This window comes from Lissotriton vulgaris, chromosome 1_1 (assembly GCF_964263255.1).
Source record: "Lissotriton vulgaris chromosome 1_1, aLisVul1.2, whole genome shotgun sequence".
NCBI lineage: Eukaryota > Metazoa > Chordata > Amphibia > Caudata > Salamandridae > Lissotriton > Lissotriton vulgaris.
Genome location: NC_141685.1, coordinates 187,343,943 through 187,359,364, shown reverse-complemented (window position 1 = coordinate 187,359,364; position 15,422 = coordinate 187,343,943). Strand labels below are relative to the sequence as shown.

The 15,422-nt window shown below is 42.7% G+C and overlaps 1 protein-coding gene across 1 annotated transcript; it reads right to left on the bottom strand.

Annotated features, from left to right (window-relative positions):
• Positions 1-1,990: 1,990 nt before the first annotated feature.
• On the bottom strand, positions 1,991-13,084 carry LOC147738126 (uncharacterized). The gene is made up of 3 exons (XM_086952149.1): positions 9,810-13,084; positions 5,781-7,314; positions 1,991-5,673 (listed from the first exon to the last, which is right to left on the bottom strand). Exon 1 carries the CDS (start codon positions 12,510-12,512, stop codon positions 11,379-11,381), a length of 1,134 nt encoding a protein of 377 aa, XP_086808275.1. The 5' UTR covers positions 12,513-13,084; the 3' UTR covers positions 1,991-5,673; positions 5,781-7,314; positions 9,810-11,378.
• Between the last annotated feature and the right edge of the window lie 2,338 nt (positions 13,085-15,422).

Sequence of the window (15,422 nt, the reverse complement as noted above, 5' to 3'; positions counted from 1 at the left end):
TTCGTATCCCTCAAAGGGAGGAATCCGGGGTCTAAGCTTAACCCCAACTGGTTGAATAGAGGTAATCCGGTGTGGGTGGACAGAAAGTCGGTGAGTGACAAGGTGGAACGACATCAAGTGGATTACAAACCCAGGTATGACCAGAAATGGGGCACCACTAGCAGGAAGTTCCAGGTTGGACAATGGGTGGTAGTCAAAAGGCCAGTGATTGGACGTGCAAAAGTGTCATCTTTCTACAAACCTGCAAGAATACAGAGAGTGAACAATAACTCTCTGGTGCTGGAAGACGGAAGCACATGGAGCATAGACAATGTAAGTGCCTGCCCCGATGTTTGTGCTCCAATGGCCACTGGTGAGGAAAACCAGGATGGCATATGGCTGGATAGTCAAGAGACCAGAGGAACCAGGGTGCGCCAGCCACCGAGTTGGCAAAAAGACTATGTAACTTAAGGCTGCGTAGTAGTTTCTCTTCCAAAGATGAATGGTTGTAAACTGTTGTTATTTCCGTACAGAGGGAGATGTGTTGTAATCTCCGTTTTACTGGTTGCCTATAATGGTATGTCCCAACACCCCTCCCCTTTCCGTGTTATCAGAGCTCTGGAATGTTAGCAAGGCGTTTGTGATAGAACGTTGGTGTGAGGCGGCGGAGTGCAGAGACCAAGACGATTAAACCAGCTCTTCCTCAACTATTGCATGCTGTGTTTATTTCAACACTTATCCTGCCACCTGCAAGGTTTTTGGACAACTCTCGAATGGGAGTTACCTTACATTGAATGATCGCAGCTGCTGTCGCATGTTGCCAGGAATACCATATCTAGTAACTGTGTCAGCCAGGTTCACTTGCTGTATGCAAGTTTTGTTTCCTAAAACCAAGACAGCCGGGAGTCGCCGCTTTGGCCTTCACTGAACCTCTCTTCTATACAAATTGATACTTTAAGCAGAATGAAAGCCATTCTTTTGCAAAAAACAGTGGCACTGACCTCGGCCAAAGAAACCTATGATCTGCAAGTCGCAAGGACTTCTGCAGAGTTACATGCCCTCTTAACTACAAATTGCCCTATACATTTCTCAGAAATGTTAAGTCGTATCTTAAACATGTCTGATACGAGTGGTATTCTACATGTATTTAAGACCGTATTTTCTGGACTGTTAGCACCTTTTGAAGCAGTCCTAGTAATATTTCCAAACTTTGTGCACTCTGTGTTTGGCGGATTGCCTCTCATTTTGGGACTCGTTGCAGGAATACTATTTTTGCTTCTATTGCTGCAACATGGCAAGTCATTTACCAAACGACACCTAGTTCTCCATGGAGACAAGTCTACTGGCGATGAAGTGTCGTGAGCGCATCGTCCAAATTTTGGGACTACCTTGTCTAAGAGAATTAAATACCACATGGTTTCTGTCATTCAGACCAATTTGGCAAGATTGCATCCTACCTGTTCTACGCTGCCTGCCATGCGGAGAAGAATAAGTATTAGACACATGTCTCACACTCCCATCAGTCATGCCAACGGATGTTGATACTTTGCTTGAACCAGTAACGGCCCATGCACTGTGTTGTCCCCAGCGGCTACCGATTCTGATGACAGCATTCATTGAGATCTCACAGACGCAAAATGCTACTGCTGTAATTCATGAATTTTTATCTTGTGTTCTGATTAACTTGGACATATTATATTTGTCAATCTGTAACTTGGAAGATGTTTTTCTTTTATAAAACCGAATAAAGTTTGTTGCTAATAATCACTAGGGGTTTCATTTACAGGGTAGCATGGTATCCCTCACACTAACTCCAGGAGTCACAGTCCACACAATGGACATGCTTTGTTCCCCCTACTTCCAACCTTACATGTACCCCTAATCACCTGCCCAAACCTCTCCCTGCTGTTGCCTATGTGGTCCTCCGTCATCCCACAGACCATATTTTTGGCCGCTTTGAAACTGCCCATACAATAAAAATGCTGCAGTTGTAAATACATATCAACTACCATTTGTTGTGTTTGAAACATTTTATTGAATAATGAAAGCTAATAAACATAAGCTGATTATTAAAGCAAAACAAAACATCAGTCGCTATACACATAAGAGACAAAAGTAGTACAAAAAAATCAACATACTGTAACACAGCAAATTCATGTAGAGCACAATTCCTAATTTCGGGCAATCTTTAAAGTTTAACAATAGAAACGTTCATATTGAACAGGAAAGGAAACATAGAAGGTAGGATACAGTGATTTCATTAATGTAATGCTTCCTACATATAGAAAAACAAATACTAATTATTTAGCTCAAGCAATCAAGTCCTCACATTAAAATACTAAGAGATATATATTGAACAATGAACATTTCATATGTAATTAGAATTCAATTTGAATATTTTAACCTCCTCAGCATTATTTGACTCATGATTACAACCTGAATGCTTTCTGGAAAGGAACCACCTCATGGGGTTCAAAATCACATCTTTTCCAACAATAAGATTCAAATGATAAACTTGAATTTCAATTCAATTTATTTATTTAGGCCATTTTGGGGATCAACAATTTAAAATATATACAAAATCCATACACTTTTGTAAAATTGTCTCCTAAACATGAATTCCATCCACTTTTTGATTAAACAGTTCCCATTCCAGAAAGCATCACAAGACCACTGCAATAACAATAAATATGTTTAGAATTTTACCTCCGAAAGCAAAAACATGACATTTCTGAATCATGGTGCACAATAAAATGTAGGGACAGAAGGGCATCTTTTGGTGTAGCATTCATTAAGGTTTGACCAGGCTTGAAACTAGAATTCCTGATTTTTTGGACATTTAAATGTCATGTTTTTGAAAGAGTTCTAACAGACCCGGCACGAGCTCCGTGAAAAATAGAAGATGACTGAATTGTACTTAGAGAAAATGTGCTGATAAGTAATCTATTGATGTAAAATACAGTGGTCAGGTAATGCTTGAGGATCTAATCTATTCAGATTTTAACTCCATAGTTTGTTCAATAAATTGACTGAGCATAATACTTGAAGGTCCATCTCTCAGATCAGTTCTATTACAGTTTTAGTTGCGATAACACTAATACAGATCATTGATAAATAGATTTTAAAAGCCGTGGGTGGAATTGATCCTTCGTCTAAATCTAGATTATTGTCTGCAATGGAAACCAGTACAAACAGATCAAATCTAAAATCATTGAATATGTTTATTATAGTGGTTTAGAGTAAACCCAGAAGACACACATTGTTCCTGAAACTCAGAAAATGTATCTAAAGATTATGATTACATCCTATATGATGTCCAGAGACTGCTTTAGCTGCTTTCCTGTTTAAGTGACAACATTTGCAAATATATTTCCCAAAACATTAAGGCTGGATGTCAGAAATTCTGTCTTTAAGTATTGTGTAAGAGTTATGTGTGATGGTTTTTATTTGATCTGAAGCAACACTAACACTAAATACGTATGTGCACCGGTTATCATTCAACTAACAATATTAGCAAACTTAATTTGGAGGGAATTGAGAAAAATTGCCTCATGTTTTATTGTTAAAAAAATCTACTGGTTCAGTAATTCACAGAGTTTGCAAATGCTAACCCCCTTTTTGAAATGTACTAAGCCCATTTAACAATTCAGAATTTGGAAGGGGAATATTAATATTTTCCCTTCTGAATATTTAATACATTGTTAAGGTATGTATTGAGCTTTTTAAACCATATGTGGACTGAAAAACAGTAACAGGAGGTAGTAACCCAAGGGGACATTTGTGAATCTGAAAGAAAAATGGGGTGCATTAATAAATGCCTTTATTTAAAAGCTATCACAGACAAAGTAGTGTGCTGACTCTACAAGCAACCACTTTTTACCAAATGGATTATTAGTACATGAACCTCAGTATTTCCTATATTGCTGAAATGTAGTCTCTAATATTTTTGTAATGTCGTGTAAATATTTGTTCCTGCTAGTTCGGAATTTCAATATTGTCATGAAATGTACCTATTCTTTTTGTCAAACATATTGAAATATCTTTATCACATTTATTGGGACATTCTAAAAAGTGTTTTCACTCTCTAACTTGAAGCTTCCCAAGAAAAATACTGACGCCAGTTCCTGGTTTCTCCTAGATCATTTAGCTTTCTCACTAAAAGAAGCACAATATTGAGAGAGGTGATTATTGTAGTCATACGCACAGGCGTTAGTTTAGAAAAGACCAATTCCTTAATCTTTCGAAATAATACTTGGAAAAGTTTATGTTCAATAATTTCAGATAACTTACTGATAAAGATATCAGATAAAGATCCCCAAATTTCTTATACCTTGTGGTATCAAAAATATGCTAGAATTAACATTCTAGTTATATTTGTGATGATCAACTTTCTGTTATTTTAACACATTTTGTCAGTGCACAGAGTATTTTCCCTACATAGATCACATTTCATGCAATGGTCTGTGCTTGAACATTCAATGAAGGGGTAAAAATGCATTTCTACCACAATCAAGAAACCCTTGGGTCTCTGAGGATTACTGTTGCAAATGAAGACCTAGCTAAAATGAAATATCCCTTTAAAAGGACAATTTCCCTCACCCTCACCCACCATAGTTGGCATGCTTCCTTATTGGGAATCTCCTTGCACCATGAAACAACCCCCTCACTGAGAGGGAGGAGTTCAGGCATATTTTGTTATAGAGAAAGGTATACTAAATACCACAATAATGAGCTCAGGGTAGTGGGGGCAGCAGAGTGAAAGTTAAAACTTGCTAAAGGGTATGTGGTTTCCATTATTTGTACAACCCTGGGCCAGGATTAAAAATAGGACACTGTGGGAGAAATATATATGCACTGTTAGAGTCAATAAGAGGTCAACATGTTTCAGCCTATTAACCCTCCAAATAGGTGTTTGCAGCATTCTTCAGGACTTAATCAAAAGTTCTGCCGCTCAATGTACTCAATCAATAACAAGCATCATCATAGCCAATAGGTCTCGCCTTTGGGTCCTTATAAGTGTTTAGCCATGCATATTCAGTAACAATGTGAAATAATTACTATTAAAAAAAAGAAGACTATAAAGTAACTAAGCTAGACGTGACTTTATAACTGGTTAATCAAACGTTTCTGGAGGTTTAGTATATATAAACAACTCCTTTTTTCTATGGTGTGTCATATAAAGTTGATGCTTTAAATTTTGGTGAGAGTACACAACGTCAAAAAATTCAATACTGCTTTTATATTAATATACCTTAGAAAGCTTGAAGTGAAAGACAATTCTAAGTGGCATTTGGTTATGAGTAGGCGCTAATGACTATTTCCGGATGACAATGTAATTAGCATTTTTTGTATAAGATGTGTTAAAAGTATGGGTAGGGAAAATGGCTATTTTGGCCAAAGGCTGTCCTTTCTATATGCCTGCTAGTTTTAATTTGTAAACAGATCACAATTTGTTTTGTGGTAATGTTAGATGAATCTGTTTTACCCTTCTGATAAGCAAGGGATGACGATGAACCGTTTTTTCGTCCCTGGTTTTAAATGGATTCAGGTTGGAACAGAAGAGGTGTTGGTTGACTTTACTTCAGAAAATGGTTGTTTCCCACATGCTGCTTTCATGCGACTTAAATCCCTTCAGAGGAAGAGGCGGTTGCATGCCTGCAGATATGGCCAGATCAGTACTTGGCTGTTTCGGTTCTCCAGTGGGGCTAGAATAAAAGCTGTTAAGGGCAGGGGCTTAGCTTCCCATTGGTTCAGCAGGTGCAGTGGCACCAGGTCCCAGATGCCTTAAAGGCCCACTGAACCCTGATAACTGCTGTTTGTCACAGTTCAAACAGAGGCCTGAGGGGCCCACAGAACAATGATTATTGCTGTTTTCCACAGTCCAAATAAACGGCAGAGGTCACATTTCCTTTCTTGCCTTGGGGCCCAAGGCACACTGCCTAGGCCACTGGTTAAGGATGCAGTGGGGAAGAAGTGGCGAGACAGGTGGATTATCTAAACAGCTCGACAATGACTTCATGCCTGGGTATTAAAGTATTCATTACAATTAAAGACTTAAGCAGGAATAGATATCATAATATAGGAAGGCCTATGTACAAATGCAGCTCGATTAGCGGCAGCCTTTAACTTCTCACTTATCACCTTTCCTAATTTACAGTTTTATATTAGATGCAGACATAAATCGTGACCTATGAATATGTTTATCTATCTTTCGGTTAAAATGACCCATCTTTTCCATATGCAGGTATCAGACAGGTCGGAAACGCCTAATGGCTTTAAACTTGATAAAGCCACATTAATCACTGGTCTTGAAATACAAATGGCAGCATTAGGCACGCAGAGGTGTATTCTACGTAATCTCATTATGTTCAGGGTACAGGAGAGTATTTAGGGCATAAAGCACTTTGACAAAAACATTGCCGCCACCGTAGGAATTCAATCTTCCTTGCCCTACCTTAGTATACAAGTAGTGCCACATTCTTTGTATACCTGAATTAAATAGGCACACAAAATAGTACCGTATTTAAAGGCCCAGTTCAGAATTACATGGAAGGTGCACGGTCCCAGACTACACAACGGTGCAGTTTTCAGTGGGTGCTATCATCCCACACAGGGGGAGCACACCAGATTATGCTGGAAAAAACATGTGGTGCCCCAACATAGGCGCAGTTGTAAACCACCAGTCTGCTTACATAGTAAAGCGTCTGGCAGCTATTAAGTGAGGTGGCACGTTTCCCCTGCAGGTGGTTGGGGTCTGTCACTATCCTGTCAGGTGGGGGGTATACAATCAGTGCGCCTCCTGACTGCTTGTTTGCCTTTTCGCCCGTGTCAATAATACAGTGCAGTCCTTGGAGGAGTAGTCAATTTGTATTCATGAAAGACACTTGTGTTTCTCGGATGTGTAATCCCCAGATGATGCCTGAACTGTTCCCCAATGGGCTATTTGTACATCGTATTGAATTGTATGGTCTTATGAGGACTGTTAATAATAATAAAAAAGATTTAGTGAGTGTTTATTGCCCTCTATGTCACTCTACTTCTAAGCACCTAATACAGCTTGTACAGTGCTTACTGTCATCTGCTCACTTACATTATGCTTATTATGCTTAATATAAATAGTGCACAATTTAGGCGTTTGTGTCTGCCTACAACGTGGACATGATACAAATAGCAGTACCTACAAGGTGGATGGTACAATTCAACAAGAGTCTAAGATACTCCAGCACAGATGACTTTGCATCAACATTACGGGGCATCAGTCTTGATGGCAAGCCAACTTAAAACGTATCAGTATTGTATACATTATTATCAGAGACTATACTTGCCTCTTGGATACTGTTGGACTTGGCCCGCAGGGCAGGTTCACCCCTAGACTTTTTGCCTTATTTGTGACCCTGTGTTAGTGATTTTTGGGTCTCTGCGCACTTTCCCCTGAGTCCCAGAGTGAAAGTGCGTGCGTGTAGTATGGCTGGCCTGCCCTCCCATAGGAATGCATGGGGAATGTGTGTATCCCTGGTAGTTCCTGATGCGTGGGGAGTGCAGGCTCGAGTTTGGTATGCCTGAACTCGTGAGAGTGAATGCTGCAAGATGGTGTCTGCGGCATGTATGTGTCTAGTTGGGAAGTGCTACTTCTGGACATTGAGATATGTGTACAGTGAGGGTGCTGGAGCGTGATTGGCTGGAGCTGGCTGGCATGCCAGGCTCCAGGAAGTCTGGATGGGTCTGCCCGGTGGTGAGTGGGAGATTAGCATGAGTGATGTGTGGGAGGAGTGTACCTGGGTCCTGGATGGGCTGGGTTTTCCCCACACAATGCTGGCTCCGCCCCCCTGTGGTGTGTCTAATGACCCTAGCCTCCCCAGTGAAAGAAATGGGTGGTTGGGCCATCAAGAGTGCTCCAGAACCAGCTGCGACTGGTTTTCCCCCCACCCTGCACATTGTAACAAAGGAATTTACAGTATAAGAAGGGGCTGTGTCCCCACTGAAGTTGTTCTACTTTGGAATCCTGCCAGAGGGGGCTTTTGCCGCTGCTGGGGCCAGAAGGACCGCCACTTGGGGAGTCTCCCTGCCTGGAGACCCAGTGTGCTGGCTCTGGCCCAGCCTTGCCCCCCCCTGCCTGCCTCCAGTCCTGCTGGAGCCCTGTCCTGTCCTCCAGTGCTGGGGAGCACTGAGGACTTCGTTGCCTGCAGCCTGAGAGCGCTGCTCTCTGCCCTTCAGCGCTGAGATCGCCTGCCTAGCGCTTGCAAACGCTGGATTTTGCCCGAGCGCTGTGAGCGCTGGATTTTGTCCACCCCGTGTGGTGGTTTGACGGCGCGGGTGCCACCCCGCTCATTGCCGCGTTTTTATGCCCGGTTGTTGATTAATCTACGAGGGAGCCCACTCCTCGGATCATCTGGGAGCCCGCCTGCCTGCCTAAAACGGGCCGCCGCGCTGCCTGCGACGACCCGGAAGTGTTCCGGCCGGCCGGCCAATCAGAGCGCGGCCCGGGGAGAAGCAACCGGAAGTCCCGCCTCGCCGCCGGGAGAAAGAAGAGCCCAGCAGCGAGGAGAACGGAGGTAAGGTGCCGGCAAGGCTCCGCCGCCCAGGAGAGCCCCGGGACCAGCGGGAGAGACCCGCCTCCGCTGGAGGGACCAGCGCGAACCCGGTAGGTGCCTGCAGAGGAGGGGGGGAGCGTTGGGACACATTGCCGGTGTCCGCCCCGCCCCCTCTCTGTAGCGCGACCTCGCGCCTTTGTGTTTTGAGCCTGAGGGCTCGGGGGCATTGTATGTTGAAGAGCCCGGAGAGGCTCCAACGTCCAGCACCTTCCTTGTTTGGCGAGCCAGAGAGGCTCTTGAGGAGCATTTGTCCTTACCCCGGGTCCCCAGAGAGAAGGACCCCACAGCCCAGCGAGGCTGCACCATTGGCTTGGAGTCCAGAGAGGCTCCAGCCTGCCTTTTGCTTTACGAGCCCTGAGAGGCTCGAGTGCCCCCCCCCCCCCTTGTCTGAGAGCCTGAGAGAGGCTCTGAGGGGATCATTTCTTGTCTGGGAGTCCAGTGAGGCTCCGCAGTGCCACAGTGGTGGTTCTTTGAGCCCAGAGAGGCTCCAACTTTGTGCTAACTTTCCCTGCTCCAGTTGCCCAGCACTTTGTGGGCAACTGCCACGTTTAGGCCCTGACATTGGGACACCGGGACAGTCACAGGTGGTGACTTGTGAGTTTGGCGCAATTGTTATTAATTCTGCACCTCTGAATGTATTGTTTATGCGTCATGTGCCTTTACACCTCTGAATGTTACGGCATCATGTGTTTTGCTTTTACACCCCTACAGGTAGTGTGACGTGTAGGTGGTTGTTTTCTCCCTAGTACAGGTGGTGCTAGAGAGGTCCTGTTACCAGTGATTACTGGTTGTATGCTCTACTTTTATATTGTGTGCTACACTGATTTTACTTTCTGAAAGTGTTATTTCTAAAAGTGCTGATACCCTTGACAGTGGTCCAAGTGGCCCTGTCCTGTACAAATATCCCTTGTAAATTCCGCCCGTGCCTGTTGGCACAGTGTAACAAGATGTGTGTTTTATCTGATGTATATTTATTATAATACAAAGGCTATTTTTACATAACCTTGTGTGGAGTGTTTCTTTGTGGTGGGCCTTGGGTGTTGTTGCTGGGGTGCGTGCGCAAATTCTTAACTTACATCGCCTCCAAGTTTAGCCTTGACTGCTCGCGCCACGTTACCTAGAGGGCGAGTGGGGGTTGCCTTGGTGTGTGACTCCCTTGCCCTGACACTTAGAAATGGCGATCCCTGACTGACCTCGACGCGAGTCTTGGCCGGCCAGGGTCCCGGTTCTAACAGATACAACTTTACAACGGAATTTTATTAATTTGTGTACAGTTGTGTGTATACAATAAAACAACCTCCCCACCATAATTGATCTGTCTTTTCGTCTTTTTGGGATCTGGAGTAGCATGCTACTCGCTGAAAAGCACTTCAACACTTCATCAGGGGTAGCAAGCGTTATATAAATGCAAAACCTTCCTTCTTCTATCCCCCCACAATCTTTTTTAACCCAACTAACAGACCAACATGTCCAGCTCTCATATACATTTTATATTTCCCTATACTAATTCACCACTAATCATTTTTGGATCCTAGAGTAGTGTGCTACTCGCCGAAAAAGCGCTTCAAAGTTCGTATGGGGTAGTAAGTGTTATGTAAATCTAAATACATTACAATTACTGTTTACATCGGGCTGCACTAACACGAGGATAGAAGTAGAGTGGGGATTAGAGTTTATCTGCCCAGAACAAATCATACTACAGAAAGTGTGTGAACAGTCTATATGTTGTGCGCCTGGCAGAGAAAAACACAGCAGAGGTGGGAAGAAGGTAGGTAATCTGATGGTCTGACCTATGTGGAAAGAGGCAATCACTTTGGGCAGAAAACAGGGCTTACACGGAGGACTACTTTGTTCGGATGGACAGCGAGAAAGGGAGGTCTGGAAGATAAGCCTGAATCTCACTCATCCTGCAAGCAGAGGTGATGGCAAGCAAAAAAGCAGTCTTCTAAGGAGGCGAAGAGGACAATTATGTAGGTGCTCAAAGGGAGCACGCATAAGATAAGTGAGGTCAACTCCCACTATGGCATTACGAAAGGAGAAGGAGAAAAGAGATGAGTAATGCACTTCAGAAATCTGTTAATAATAGGAGCGAAGACCATGCTCAAGAGCTCGGGGTACCAGACTTGGGACTGATCGCGTTTGATCTTCTTCAGCAATCTTGGCAGAAGTGGTACAGGAGGCCGCATGATCCTCCGACATGGGATGAAATCACCACAAACTGCATGACCCTTACGCACTCCGCTGCTTGCGGAACTCCGCGTAGACCGCCAGAGTTTTTTTGTCACTTTGCGGAGTTCCTCACTGAGGAACTCCGCATAGGCTTAATCTTATCATGAAAAAATAGATATCAGTCATATGTTAAGAAACAAGGGTGAGTTCGCTCATGTCAAGTGAGAAGTAATTTGTAATTTCAAGCACTCATAAGGTTTTTACACAGAGTGAGATCGCTCATACAGCATAACACTGTCTTTCAGATTCAACCTTTTATGGCATGAGGATTTTTCTAATGTGGAGTTTCTCATGGCGAGATAGCGTTTTTTCTGCAGCTTTTTTGGCATTCAGAGCACTCATAAGGTTTTTCATCAGTATGGAGTGGATTATGGTTAGTGAGGCTGTGCCTATCAAAAAATAGGAATTTCTGGCATTCACAGAAATTGGTAATGTTTTTCCCCTGTGTGCGTCTGCTCATGTAGTGTGAGATTGAGTTTAAAATGTATGCTTTTCTGGCATTCGGAGAACTGATTATTTTGATGGTGTGTTTTCTTATGGCCCTTGTAACCATCTCTACCTCTGAATCTTTTCTGACATTTAGAGCACTGATAATTTTTTTTCTCCAGTGTGGATTTTCACATGTTCAGTGAGATGAGATTTTTGTCTGAAACATTTTTGGCATTCGGAGCACTGATAAGGTTTTTCCCCAGTGTGGGTTCTTATATGCTGAGTGAGACGGCTTTTTACACTGAAACATATCTGGCATTCGGAGCACTGATAAGGTTTTTCCCCAGTGTGGGTTCTTATATGCTGAGTGAGACGGCTTTTTACACTGAAACACATCTGGCATTCGGAGCACTGATAAGGTTTTTCCCCAGTGTGGATTCTTATATGCTTAGTGAGACTGTTTTTGTACATGAAACATTTCTGGCATTCAGAGCACTGGTAAGGTTTTTCCCTAGTGTGGACTCTTATATGCTCAGTGAGATCGCTTTTTTGACTGAAACATATCTGGCATTCAGAGCACTGATACGGTTTTTCCCCAGTGTGAATTCTTATATGCTCAGTGAGATTGCTTTTTTGACTGAAACATTTGTGGCATTCAGAGCACTGATAAGGTTTTTCGCCAGTGTGGATTCTTATATGCTCAGTGAGATTGCTTTTTTGACTGAAACATTTGTGGCATTCAGAGCACTGATAAGGTTTTTCCCCAGTGTGGGTTCTTATATGCTGAGTGAGACTGCTTTTTTCACTGAAACATTTGTCGCATTCAGTGCACTGATAACGTTTTACCCAAGAGTGGGTCCTTGTATGTTTAGTGAGTCTCATTTTGTCACTGAAACATCTCTGGCATTCAGAGCACTGATAAGGTTTTTCCCCAGTGTGGAATCTCATATGTGCAGTTAGAAGTGATTTAAGTTTGAAATCTTTTGGGCATTCGGAGCACTGATAAGGTTTTTCCCCAGTGTGGGTTCTTATATGCAGCATGAGATGTCTTTTTTCATTGAAACATTTTTGGCATTCAGAGCACTGATAAAGTTTTTCCACAGAGTGGGTTAATTCATGTCGATATAGACTCGGTTTGATACTAAACATTTTCTGACATTCAGAGCACTGAAAAGGTTTTTCCCCAGTGTGGATTCTCATATGCTCAGTGAGATAAGATTTACGCCTGAAACTTTTGTGGCATACTTTGCACGGAGAGTGTTTTCCCCCAGTGTGGATTCTCATATGCTCAGTGAGATAAGATTTACGCCTGAAATTTTTTTGGCATACTTTGCACTGAGAGTGGTTTTCCCCTGTGTGCAGTCTGTCAAATTCTGTGAGATAAGATTTATGGCTGTTTCTTTTTGGGCACCGGTAACGTTTTTCCCTAACTTCGGTTATTTTGCCTCGATTTTAGAGTCAGGCTTGTTTAGATAATGTTCAGCACAGAAATTGTGTGTAATCTTCTCAACACTTGAATTGAGCAAAAAATGTCGGGAAGGAGTCCTGTAACACCTGTTGAAATTTTTCTAACAGATAATAGTCTTTAGGTAATAGTCTCTCCGGCAGCAACTTACGTTTTTCTCAAATCTATTTCTATAGGTTCTTAGCAATGCAGTAATAAGGTGTTAGTCTGATATTTAATGATTAAACTGATAAGTACCTTTTTGCACTGGTGTAATGGCAGTAACTGAGGGTGTTAGAACGTGCAGAGTACTATTGTGGATCATTAGTCGCAGAACATCAGTTCCTTCTACCCTTTCTATGTTTGGGGTAAGGTTAAGGTTTGTAGTTCTGAGGATGAGGATTTATTTACATTAGATATAGCGCAACGGTGCTCCTTTAATCCATTTTTATATTTAACAGTTTTACATATCACTCCTGCACAACAGATAATGTTGAGGCGATTTACATAGAATTACAGAACAGTACACAATAAAAAGGAAACAATCTGAGATGGTCATCAACACAATAAAGTGGTGAATTTTTAAGGTTTTCGCAAGAGTGAGCAGAGTGGGTCAAGGTGTTATATCCCGAGGCAGATAGTCTCAAACTTGCATAACTGGTTAAAAACGGTTGTTGAACAAAGGTGATTTTCCAATCTTTTGGTTGTTAACGTGTCAGCTTCGGAGTCTCCTTTCAGCGCCTTTTCTTTGATGGGATCCAGAAGAAGCCTTTAGTTGTAACTTTCTTTTATGCAGTGTGTGCTTCCTCTCTAGAATTACATGATGCTTCAGATGAACGTTCTTCTGTCATGCTTAGGCAATTTGTCTTTCTGATAATATTTCAGATGCGGATGCTGAAGCGGTCTTTCTGCATTATTTCTGATGCTGTGTGCACAGATATGGCTTTGCTCTGGGTTAATGAAATGCAAAATTAGAGACTTCACTTACAGGTATAGTACTTTCCTTGCCACACTTAGATTTTTGGAAATTGTTTAAACGTAGAATGCTGGATGTCCTTCAGTTTTTCAAAATAATCCTTCTTATGGCACTGACATTCAATTGCTTAGTGCTAAATCTTGCTTTCTTCGTCCGTAATTTCAATCACCTATAATATTAAAATTAAATAGTTAATACATGTACATTTCCAAAAATATACTTTACAAGCCAAATCAATGCAGAATTTTGAATATGCTGAGCTGTTTTTCAGACAGAGCAGAGTGTAGAATGGTAGCCTGAGAGTACTTGGATGTAGGAATGAGGTTTTGTAGAATATTCAACATTTTATTTAGCTCACAAAGGATACATGTACCCTATGGAGTTGCAACATAGAATCCCAAAGGCAGATATGAAAGTCATATGGACTGGCACCAAACAGATATTTAAAAAATATATACTATTAATTAATTTGTAATGCAGATTTCTGGGAAGGGAATGACTCATCCACGGACAACAGGTGTTTTCCCCTGCCCTGAGTTACCACCTACTTTGGCCTCTGCCTCAAGCAAATCTATTGTGTGCTGTGAGGACTATGCCTAGACCTATCCCTCAACTATGGTCCAGAGTGTGAATCAAGGGCAATGAAATTAAGGCGTACTTTCATGTGTTCATTTTATTCCACCTGATCATTAGTTGTTAGGTTTTTCTGCACCTGGATTTACTGGGCGCAGAAAACCAGGACACAATCTTTTTTCCAGACAGAAAACTTAGACTGAAAAGACGCATAAGACTCTGGGTGCAGGAGAAGCAGCCAAGACTTATGCTGTTTTTTTTCACTAACTGGGGGAAACACACAATTCTTCCCTCTGTTGGTGTTCACAGTTGTTGTCGGCCTGTGATTCGGTGTTGAGTGCAGAGCGTATCGATTAGAGCCGAGGGGCCGAGCAAAGGAGGAGTTGACGAGCAAGCGGAGCGGAGCCTGGGACGACTGCCAGGGTTTGTTTTGTGACCGGTTCCCGCTTCACCCGCGTCCTGTTATACGGGCCCTTTAGGTTCTACGGTTCTGCGATGGAGGCAGGATCGGCTGCTGCCAGCACCGCGGTGCTAAGGCGCTGCTGGTGCTGCTCGTGTGGCGGCTGCAGCAGAGCACAGAGGAGCCTTGGCCTGCCACCTGATTTATGTCAAAAATGTGTTTATTAATTTTTTTTCTCCACAGTCCACAGGCAAAAATTACATCATCACTTGGTCCCACGCAGGGGATCAGAAAGCCTCAACAGAATTATAACAGGTGGACAAAGTGCATTGATCAATATAAATCAGCTCCTCCTCTTATTAAATAAGCCAAATGAAAGATACAGCTTCTAAATGCCCCGGAGCTTAGAGAGAAAGATAAAAAAGAAAAAAAAGAAGATCATGCAACTTTGCTAAGCCAGCAGATAGGTCTAAAGAAAACTCAACGGCCTTCTGTAACAGTAATTTCTCCAGGTTGCTCCACCAAGGTGTTGTATGCGCAATAGCCAAAAAGCGTGGACAAACTCATCCTAACATGGGATAACTAATTATGAATCTAACAAGGAACAAAGAAAAAAACTAATTAAAAAACCACTTCCCGGCGTGGCTACCGGCCGAGAAAGATGGCCGCGTTCCAGCAGAGCTCCGTGACTGCAGGGCACCTTCCTCGACAATCCACACAATAATCCTGACTTCAGCAGGCGCTGCTACGGCTGTATAAAAACGGGAGATCTTCCGGTTCCCGGTGAAGCAATCCGCTACT

Bases quoted from the DNA above. Each gene is read 5' to 3' on its own strand.
- LOC147738126 (XM_086952149.1), bottom strand. From the start codon at position 12,512: ATGAGAATCCACACTGGGGGAAAACACTCTCCGTGCAAAGTATGCCAC.